This window comes from Pieris rapae, chromosome 24 (assembly GCF_905147795.1).
Source record: "Pieris rapae chromosome 24, ilPieRapa1.1, whole genome shotgun sequence".
NCBI lineage: Eukaryota > Metazoa > Arthropoda > Insecta > Lepidoptera > Pieridae > Pieris > Pieris rapae.
In genome coordinates, this window is record NC_059532.1 from 3,909,223 (window position 1) to 3,921,346 (window position 12,124).

The 12,124-nt window shown below is 30.0% G+C and overlaps 1 protein-coding gene across 2 annotated transcripts in view; it reads left to right on the plus strand.

Moving 5' to 3' along the window:
- The first annotated feature begins 402 nt into the window (after positions 1-402).
- Positions 403-12,124, plus strand: part of LOC110995955 (AT-rich interactive domain-containing protein 5B-like) — a 51,346-nt gene continuing 39,624 nt past the window's right edge. For both annotated transcript variants that reach the window (XM_022263413.2, XM_045633600.1), the window contains exons 1-2: positions 403-681; positions 8,429-8,570. In XM_022263413.2, coding sequence (XP_022119105.2) covers positions 661-681; positions 8,429-8,570 — 163 coding nt within the window. In that variant the 5' untranslated portion in view covers positions 403-660. The remainder of the gene's footprint in view (positions 682-8,428; positions 8,571-12,124) is intronic.

Below are 12,124 nucleotides of genomic sequence, written 5' to 3' on the forward strand. Positions count from 1 at the left end.
TATTTTCATAATAATTTAAGTATAAACTACATTTTATATTGTCACACTTAAAATTTTGTACAACAATCTTTAAATCGAATCTTATCTTATAATATACAACGGAATTACAACTATTTAAGATTAACAAGGAAAAACCTCAATAACAAGTGTTAGGTTAGCTAATATGTGTATGACAATTAGTAAATGATATTTAATGATAATAACTGATTTGTAAACATAAATATGGAACGCAATGGTTTCTTAACAAAGTTAACGACACATCTTAAGTATTTCGAAACTATTTTTGATTATTAATAGTAAGTAATCAATAAATAATAATAATTGGTTATTAAAATTAAATAATTTCAACCCTAGAGTCTCCGCGTGTGAGCGAATAAGGTATACAATGGCACACAGATGCGGTCCTGCCGTCCGTTGAGGTGGCCGCGTTACGTTTTCAAAAATGTATACGCATTCGAAATTTGAATTATTATTTTTAAACGCCATATTGTTTTTATAACCGATAACGATTCGTCGCCGCGATTCTGTGATGTGTTTTTGTTTTAATTACGTCAAGTGACAAGTGAAAAAGTGCGCGTATAATATCTGTTAAAAATAGACAGTTAACAATGCAGCAAATTTTTCGTTGCATTCTGTGATTTGTGATTTGGATTACCGATTATGGAAAAGCCATCGTATAAGGTACATGTTTTTTTATGTCTCTGAGCTATTTTAAAATAGAAACCATGTGGTCATTAATAATACGGAATTTTAATAGACATGCCATTGTTCTTCAGTCTTATTCTTACACGTAATTGTCAATTATTACTGAATAATTTGAATTAACAATATTTGTATTTTCTCAAACATTGTTTAACCTTTACATAAATTTTATTGCTGTAATAATTAAAGATGTTGTGACGTGTCTTTGTGTGCAAAAGGAAAGAAATTATTATTAATTTTTGTTTGTGTGAGTGGATGGCGGAACTAGGGCTGTGCCATGTTTTATTTTATCGATTTTTATCGACATTAGTTAAATATTAAAATCGGTACTTAGGTAATGCAAATTAGATTTTTATAATTATTTCGGTTAATTATAGTTCTCGATTTCAAAATAAATCTATTATTGTACTCGCTGAGTGCGATTTAGAACGATTTAGAATGCGGTATTTATTTTTGTGGTTCTTTGGAACTAACTAATTTAAACCAATTGTGTAATGAGTAAAATTTAACTGTTCTTTATATTTATGGTAATTGTAAAATGTTAAGGCTTTGGTAAAGTTGAATTTTCTTTTCTAAATAGTGACTTCATTTTTACAACAATGGTATATTTGTTTATCTTGTTCACACGGTTCACTCATATGAATGATTTTGTCACGAATTAGGCTGAATTTGTTTAGAAGTCATTTAATAATGTTAGTCTGTACATTATAAAATGACAAATAGTATTGATTAAAATAATTTAAAAACAGAATTTGTTGACTTGATTTAGTTAGTTAGGTAGTTTTTACTGATTGTTATTTAAAAGGTAATTTAATTATTATTAAATTGTTATATTGACGTGAGTTTTAATGTTGTAATAAATCTACTGTCGTAGCAAAAAAGTCAGGATTAAAACTATATTTTACTTAAAATGCTTAAAGTCGACATTACGTAATCAACTTGATTCTATAAACTTTCACTTGTAACAAAAACTTGGTAATTCTACGTAAACAAAACAGTTATAACAGTCCATCAATTTCATATCTGTGACCTTATCTAAACGACTCGGCATATCTTGATGAATTTTATTAAATATATCTTAAATGTACAAGGCGATTGAATTTTGATAGATAAATTATAGAACGTGAACGTGTTAAAAGTGTTTAGTGAATATTATTAATTGGTCAAGCCGTTTAGTTCAATTTTCGAGATAATAATTTAGCGTTACTTTTGTATATCACTAAACAATAAAATAGGACTCGCAAGTGCGTTGCCGGCATTTAAATTTATACGCTCTTGGTACTTCCTACGTTTGTTACATTGTTTATGTAATATGATCGACAATTACACTTCAGTATAATTAACAATAACGGACTTCTAGATTCTTCCATGATTGTTTTACAGGTTGCAAATATATTTTTAATATAATTTTAAATTTAAACAATTATTTTCGTTACGCTTCTTTACGATAAATCGGATTACAACTCTATGGCATTGAGTATAGTATATACAATTATAGTTATTTATGAATACCTAGTACATGATGTTATCAAACTCGAAACATTACATATTTATACTTCGTAACATGATATTAAGTTATACTAGGTATTTAATACTAGGACATAAAATTCAAATTTAAATACGTATACGTTGTTAGTATTATATGTTTTAACATTAAAAAAATATGCAGTGTTTTGCTAAGCTCAATACTCGAAGACGACTGCACCAATTCCAGTATTAATTTATTCCCTAAAGTCTGAGGAAGGTTTTTATGGAGAAAAAAATATAGTTATTGTTTATTTAGTACTTAGAGCAGTCTGTATGGGGTAACATAGCAAACTGTTCCATATGTTGGTATGAAGCTTATAAAAAGGTAGGCTAACATATTAAGGCAAAACGAAATTGGCAGCTAGCTTTGCAGTTGAACATATAATCCTATGTGTGTTTATAAACATTAAAACAATACATAAAGGCCCTGCCACATGTTACTATTTACGTACTAGGTACGTACTCGTAACAGTTTAATAAGTGATACGTTACTGCTATAAATAACAGGTTATTTTAATTTTAGGTCAATAACATGTGCATCACAGCTAAATTTAAGTATTACGCTATTTCCGATTTACGTTTATAAATTATTTTCTTAATTACATATATATACGCATACTACTTTAATAAAATATTTAAGCCTAAATATATAAAGTTTAAATGTTTTAGTTAATCGCTCATTACGGTTTACACATAACTTACGTCTAAAAGGTAGCTTTACTTTTCGAATGTATTGTATATATATTTTTTAACTATTTAGGTATCAAATTGTAATATTTAAACTGAATAAGTGACGCCGGGTGGTTGCAACTAGCGTGAATTCTGTCGTTTGCGCTTGGTTATGCGTTAGTGGTTCTCAAACTTATATTTATTAAATGCATTTTTACAGTAACATATTTTTGTATGGTTGGTAGGTCGATATTCTGTAAGGGGGCAGTGCTGGCTTCAGCGTGCGACTCTCATTCCTGAGGTCCAGGTTCGATCCCCGGCACTGATGGATTTTTAAGACAAATTTAATTTATATATGTCAAGTTTCAAGGAAATAATGAGCTTTGTTTGTTTATATTTTTTTATCATTAATTAGAGCTTAGTAGCGTTCAGCTTGTGACTCTCATCCCTGGTCATGGATCCTTGCCTGGTTCATTTAAGTTAATATATATATAAGCATATTATATCTGAAAGTCACTTTATAGCGGTCAATGGTTCGTATATATTTAACTAATATAGTGTATTGTATTTAAAATTAGCGACACGAGATAAATCTTTCATAATGTAAATAGAATAAAATAAAACTAATTATTTGCATAAGAAATGTATACAAATTATATAATGCGACCTAACTAAATTTTGAGAAGCGCTGACCTCATCCAATATACGGTCGAAACATTATACAGAATAGGGTGTTAGTGTAGGGCTGCCACATTTTTTTTTAAATATCATATAACATTGTGTTAATTATAAATAAATGCGAAGTGTTAGTCTTTGGCCTAAAATCATCTAGTATAGTTTTATCTGTTGTCTATAATCACAAAACTTCAAGACTATATTGTAATTTAAAAAATAAACTTTTTAAACAGTCTTTATCTTAGATTTCTTTATCAATATATTTTAACAATAATCGTTATATTTTAGACAAGTTACATAAAACCATAAACTTATATACCTCGAAGAATCTAGACTATCTTTTGATGAAAACTATCAAAAAAATTCGTTCGGTAGTGTTTGAGTTAATCGCGAGAGAGTTATATATAGTGGAGTCTTCATTTAATAACATGTAGTAGTCCTGTTTTAGTAAAAGCACAATATACAGCTAGTCGTATAAGGCGTTTTTTTACTATGCAATAGTTAGCTATGAATATTTAATTATTAAAACAATCATACATTTATTTATATTGTAGTGAGGCAGATACATTCCTGCGGCTTCAATTTTTTAATTATATTTAATTATTGCTTAAAAAATTTACATCTATTACACTGTCAGCCATTTTGCTTACAATCATATAAAACATTAGGAATATTGACAACCCTGACTTTGTGAAACAAAGACGCTGCCAGAAACGGTACGTGCGCGAACGGGACGGACATATTCATAATACGCTTTCCTTTTTATGTCAATATTGAGTGGGAAAGAATTGGTTTTTTTTTGTGCAGACTAAAAACTAAATAGATACGTAGTTTTCATTACATTATCTATGATTCATAGTCCTTTGTAATTGTGAAGTGTTCTATGGCAAGATACTGGGCCTATCTTAAACACTTAAATGTTTTTGTATGCAATTTCGATGTTAGTTGTCTTTAAACCATAGACTAATATATAAATATCCGCTGACGCAACCTTGACATTACATTTTATTTAAGGATCACTATGATTTAACTCCGGCATACTGTCAAAAATCGGCAATTATTGTGTATTATAAAACATTTTAAAAAAATATATTGATTTTAAAGTAAATCCCTAAATTATTTTATTGCTTTTATGTTTATTTATTTATTTTTATTACTATGTTTAGCTTAAGAATATTGTAAATATTGTGTTATTATGTCAAATTTGATTGACATATTATATATTACTTCATAATTATCGAGCTCGTTACAAATATCTTTACAAAACTAAAGTCTTACATAGCTTTATCAATGTATTTTTCATTTTTATTCAGTAAATATGTGTTAAGCAATTTTAACCCTCATTATAAAACATTTTAAAGATCTGTTCCAATATTAAGTAGCTAAATATCGAAAAGAATAATTCGTGTAATTTTTCGTTTCTCATCTCTTGAAGATTGGAAGAAATTGCATGGAAATACCTAAAAGGCTGTTATTTTGAAGACGTGAACATCTATGGGGTAGCAAAAAATTCGATATGTTGGTATGTACTAAAATATACTTTTGCGGGGGCAGCTGTTTGAATAAAACCTTCGCACATGTGTATAATATACAATACAATTTTATATGTCTATCACATATATGTATAAACGCAGTACAAAAAACCAGAATCCAGAAAACCTTTGATATCTTCAGATTTCTGTATTTGTTTCTCAATGTCAATGACATAGGCATGTACATCCTTTGACACACACCTTCATGATGGGTCTAGCAAGCCGGTCCCGTGACATTTTTCTTTATACTAGTGAATACAAAGCCGGTGCACAGCCGGGGATGGAACCTACGACCTGTTAATTAAATTAATAAGTAGCAACGATTTCTTTTTTAACGAAACAAAAGACGCTGGTGAAACTTATTCTTGGTGAAACGTGATGATGTTGCCAAGCTATAGGATATATATTTATATATATGTATATATGTTACGCCCATTGAGTTCAAGTCAGTCTAGCTAGATGTAGGACATCTTAGTTTCCTGGTCACCTCGCTTCACCGTTTCTGTTGGGAAACCACGGCTACGCCAGGACTACGTGGATGGAAAATATTGATTTCTCGTAATATGATGTTTTAGACATTTTCTATAGTTTACTCGGAAAACGTCGTTTTATCATGGATATTATTTCTAGGAAATATTTTTTTAGTTCAATAAAAAAAACTATCTACGATGGTAAAAAATAGGGGTTAATCGTAGAGGGTTGAAAAATGTTGTATCAAAAAAAAAAAAACAAAAAAAAAATGGTTCAGTAATATTTTTTTTGAGGTGTACACTGGACACTTCTTATCACTTAGGGATTCGAAAGATAGATAGTAGATGCCTAAAAATTTCATAAGAATCGTTCGAACCGTTTCGGAGGAGTATGGAACGAACACGAGATTTTTATATAATTTTGTTAATCTGTAGTCTATGCCTAATCTTAGTCCGTCTCACTCGCACATTCACTATCTGCCGAGCTGTTTCAATTTTATACTTATTGATTCAAAGGCCGTGCTTGGTACGGTTAGCAAATTATTTCAAACCCCTAAGTGATAATAGTTTTTTTGTTTTTTAGACAATTTTTTTGTTTTTATATTTTTATGATATAGTATACAAAAATGCATACAACCCTTAATTCTACTATCAACTCCTTTCTTATTTGTTAATAAAATCTAATAACTTGAACTCTGAGGAGAGATAGAGAAAAATCACAGAACAACTTAATAAAGTTATTTCCGGAAAACCGAACAGTCTCTGATAGCATAGCAAAATGTTCTATGTTGGTGTGTACTAAAAAGGTAGGCTAGGCATTAGGCAATAGCCTACCATTTGTAGACTCATTTATCACTACTAATAATCGAATCGTACATATTAATTGATAAAATGTTAATTAAAGAAGGCTGGTAGAGGGAAAAATTCTTCGGCGGGAACCATACTTTTTAAGTTTGTTTTAATTATCTATTATTATTATTTAATGTAGGTTATTAATATTGTAAATACTGTGTATTTGTGTGTTGTGTGTATAGATCTAGGATTTTTTTTTACATACAAATGTCTGAAAAAGGTTCGTTAAACTACAAAACATTTCCTTGATTTATTACGATAGTCTGATTGAAGGAAATGTAAAACAATATTTATTCTTCATGATTGGTTTTGTTGACGCTACATAACAAAATAGCCATATCCGCAGTTCGTATCAGAATAGGCCGCGTCCACATAACGCATGAATTATATTTTTGACTTAGAACATTATAGCTGACTCGGCTAACTTTGTTTATAAAGTACATATTGTCTTTTATTAACATAACTTTTACACATTTAAAGTAAAACACTAAATTAACTCCGGGGAAATAAATAATACAACATTTTCTACAGCTGTGATACTTTTTGACATTTAACACCTTTTTAAACGTCGGTTAAATTTAAAATTATGTTTAAATAATTATAAGTTTAAATACAATAATACATAACTATAATCCGTAAAAAAGTGTTTTTCTTTAACTTCGTTTTGCCTGATTATAACTTGTTTTTAAAACAAACAAAGGCTTTATTTAAAATTATGTTTAAAATAAACTAGCGTTCAATGTTGGAATATGGAATAGAAATGTCCTGAAAAGGATCGGGATTTGATATTTAAAGGATTGGGTAGGAGTAGGCATACATTAAGGGAACAAACAATGTCATTAACTAATCATAACTTATCATTACGTAAACAAATGGTTAAACTAATATAAGGTAAAGAAATAGTAATTAGGTAAATATACACAATGGGGACCACATAACACTGGTGCCGACAATAGGGGGTTCAAGTATAAAGTAAGCACCATATGGGGGGGGGGGAAACTTTGATTTTGTTATTCTGAGATTACGTCAACAGTAATTAGGAAGGTTTTGCTTCAAAACGAATCACATATTCGAGGATTACAAATGAAAAATTACAAGTACATAAAGTACTGTTATTTTTGAGAGTTTTGCTTACTTTTGCTGACAAAAATAGGGGGGGGGGGGGATAAATTGCAGTAAATCTGCTTACGTAATACTTGAACAGACCCTAGGACTGGTAGAAGTCCTGAGTACCAGATCATAAGTCTTCCATCGCGGACAGAAAATATACAAAGTCTATATACTATGATTTATATGATTGTGGGTGTTTGAATGTATAAGGGTGTGTGTATCAAACGTGTGTGTAAGAATTATTTAAAGTCTCCAAAGGCTAATTACAAATTTTTAGTATAATAATGGATGTTTTAGATATTTACAAATAGCTTTTTTCACTGTTTATTTACAATTTATTATACAAATTATGGCAGAAAGCATTTTTTAGGAACATTTGTTTATTATTTATTTATTTATTTACATAAATACATTTATTATCCTTTCAGACATGTATACGTACTTCTGTTCATCTTCTTATTTTCTACCTTTGTTTATTCATTGGTTTTATTATATAATAATAATTATGAATAACAAGACAGTAGTTATTAAATCTTACATTTAGAAAAATTACAGCGCAGAGTTAGTTAGACGCCAATATTTGTAATAATTCTTATCTAAAAAATACAACGATTTAATCGTTAGGCTTCTTTTTCTTGTATTTAATAACATCTGAAGTGATGTTATCCGCGTTAATTTCAAACTTATGATCTAGGTAATCGCCCACGCTATAAAAGCACCTTGCCTTTAAGAACCCAATCACCTTCCCCTTGAAAACATTGTGAATCAACATTGTGATCGAAATACGTTTGGCAATTGTGTCCTTACAGACAGAGATGAAAGACTTATCCCATTTGTCCAAAAAATTCCATAAATATCACAGGAATTTTATCGTAAATTATCTTTTTATAGCTCGTCGGAGCGCCGTGCGGTCATCATGGGCAATACACCTTCTACAAGGCACTGAGATTGACTGGATCCTTGGAGAGGATTATCGCAATTGGAGACTTCTTCTTCGTCAGGATATGGCAGGACTCGGAACTGGTTTCCATAGGTAGGACATACCAATTCTTAAAAGGCCGGCAACGCACTCGCGAGCCCTCTGGCATTAAGAGTGTCCATGGGCGGCGTTATCACTTAACATCAGGTGAGCCTCCTGCCCGTTTGCCCCCTGTTCTATAAAAAAAAAACTAAAAGCTTAATATATTGGCATTATTAATAATTCAGGAAGACAAATAAGTTTGGAAGTAATGTATTTATATGTAAATAATAACACGAAATAGATTAGCAAACATTATATAAAATGATTTATAATTTGTATGGATTTTTTATAAATAACTAAGTATCGAATTGAAATATGAGGTAAAGCATGTAAAAACATAATTTCTAACTTACAAACACTACAATATTTTAACAGTAATAAAATCTACCAAGAAACCAAACTGATGACGATTAAACAACTATATGTTTATAGCACCTGTATCTTAATTTAAAAAAATTAAATAACTCTATCCATAGTTGCTTGTCGTTTCAAAAAATCAAATACATACACAACTATGTACACGCAATACTCGTCGAGCGAGTTTTCTTATCTTGCTGAAGCCGCGTACAAATTATTTGAAGAAATCTATTAGGTATGAGGGTGTGCAATTATTTAATGAATTACCATCTCAAATTCGCAATATTGGTGTGTTTGACAAATTCAAAAAGGCATTAAAGATGCATGTTAGTGTGAACATAGTAGACTAAAAGTGAGACTGCTAATGGCGACGATTATCTCGCTCGTATTAATATTAAGTTTCTCATGTAAACATTAAAACTAAAAATATATATGGCGACATTTTTTTCGACAAATGAATGTCTTAGACCCATTGGGGGCTGATCACCTACTTGCCTATTAGATTTAAAAAATGATCATGAAACAGATTCAGAAATCTGAGGCCAGAACCTAAAGAGGTTGTAGCGCCACTGATTATTATTATTAACTAGCGACCCGCCCCGGCTTCGCACGTGTGCAATGCTGATACTAAATACACTAATCTGTGAACGTTGTATATAAAAATGTGGGTTATCCATAAGAGATAGACATATACCATCACGGACTTTTCTGTAGACCTTTTCATTGTGTACAATACTTAGTACATTATTTTGATAAAACTCGTAGGGTTCAGCCTGCGTTTGCAATGTAAGCGGAAAAAATTTAATTATTTACGACATCACATTAGAAACTTCAAAAATAACAGTACTTCTCTACTATTTAATGGATGTTATTATACATATAAACCTTCCGAATGACTATCTATTAAAAAAAACCGCATCAAAATCCGTTGCGTAGTTTCAAAGATTTAGGCATACAAAGGGACATAGGAACAGAGAAAGCGACTTTGTTTTATACTATGTAGTGATCAGAATTTACTAGTAAATTAACTAAATTTCATACATTTACAATTCAATCTATAAATAAAAATTAATCTCTATTTCCTCGGTCACGGCATCACGAGTTCGCTAATTCTTTTTGTTGTGTTTGTCATTGTCAGGAGAAGGTTCTTATGAGAAAATTCATCGGAAATTAGAAAATTTAAGAATACTTAACTAACACACAATACAAACTTTTTTGATTATATAACCTTATGGCGTTTGACATAACATTGATAGAATGCGTGCTGCAAATATCGTCAGAGGATGTAAGAAAATTATTTTGATACAATACATGTATAATAATAATCAATAAATTTATTTAAAAATGAAATATGTGATTATACTTTATTAAGGGGGACAAGACAATATGAGCCCTCTGGCATCGAGAGTGTCCATGGGCGGCGGTATCACTTAACATCAGGAGAGCCTTCTACCCGTTTGCCCCCTGTTCTATAAAAAATCGTATTGTGTAATTCTCTTATCTTGTTTATGTTTTTAATTGTAATTTTTTTAATTCCTATTTTAGCATAACATATGTTTACTACAATACATGTAGTATTGTCGTACATATTAGATATAAGATTTTATAAAATTATCAGTGGATTTAGTAATATGTATGATGTTGTAGACTTAATAAATAAATAAAAAAAACGGCTGCATCGCTTAGAATTTTGTTTTTGTTTGTCAATTTGAATGTTATTATTAAAAAAGATTCACTTTTAACATGTGTACTTTGTATGCACGTGTTATAAATTTTATTTTAAAAAGTGTAGATATATAATTAGAATCTTGTTTATTATTAGGTATTAAGGGGAAATATAAAAAAAAGAATTATATTCATAATCACATTTTATTTGACCAGTGACTATCGCATATAACAATATGCCAATCATAATTAACAACAACAAGTGTTTGTATTAACCGTAGTTTTAAATACACCAGTCATCACTATATAATGACATTTACATAATAACATTAAGTATATAATTCATCAATATAACATAAATGTAAAATATACATCATCATCTAGCAATTATTTTTAAATATTATAATTAGTTATAATAATTACATGTATATATTGCACTATTTTATTCTTTAAGGGTTCCAAAGCCATTGTAGTATTGTAAAGAATGATAAAAAAAATGCAGCTGTTTTAAAGAGAGCCGTGATTTTATAAATTTACCTAAAAATAATTATAAACAAATATAACATTTTCAAATCGAAAACCATTTATTATTAAACATTATTAACTAGATGACCCGGTGAACTTCGTATCACACATATTGTGTCAAAGCTAATTAAAATATGTTTTACAAATACATTGTAAAACAGAATAGATATGATACACAAATTTCTGAAGTCTAATACTACCTAAAATACGCACGAACTACGGCAAAAAAAAATGACTTACGAAGGCGCACAGCTGTATAATAAACTACCCACAAAAATAAAAATATTAGTTCTTTCAATGCATTCAAATCGAGGCTGGTTGAATATGTCAAACAAAATTACTTTTAATATCTTATGATTGGTTTTTATTCGTGTGTCTTTTGGTTTGTTGCATGTACTATTTGTGATTATTTGAAAACGACTACAATGTTATGTTTACCTGAAGTATTGTTCTTATATAAGTGGCATTTTTGCCTTTTTTAGAATAGTCTTTAAACCTAACACTAATAAAAACATTGCTTACCCCGGGAAACGAAGTCGTAAAATACGGTTTAATTTTTTTTATAGAACAGGGGGCAAACGGGCAGGAGGCTCACCTGATGTTAAGTGATACCGCCGCCCATGGACACTCTCGATGCTGAAGGGCTCGTGAGTGCGTTGCCGGCCTTTTAAGAATTTGTACGCTCCTTTATTTCAATGTTTTCTCATTTTTGACTTATTTGAGTGTTATACTAGATCAGTATTTTTTTCAAAATTTTTTGTACGGAAATTATTTCTGTGCACAAAATACTCGATTACCAAATTTGAACCCTTTAATAGGTCGCAAGAACCATAAAAATAGTTAATTCTATAAAATAAACATAAAGTACTGTGACAGTTTAAAAACGAATAAAACTGGTACCTGTCATCAAGGTCATAAAATTTAATAATAGGCCCGAAAATAGTGGTAATAGACATTTGTCAAAATTACTGTCGTAATGTGCGGTTTCTGTGTCTGTCGTAATTAAGTTACTTCGGAAG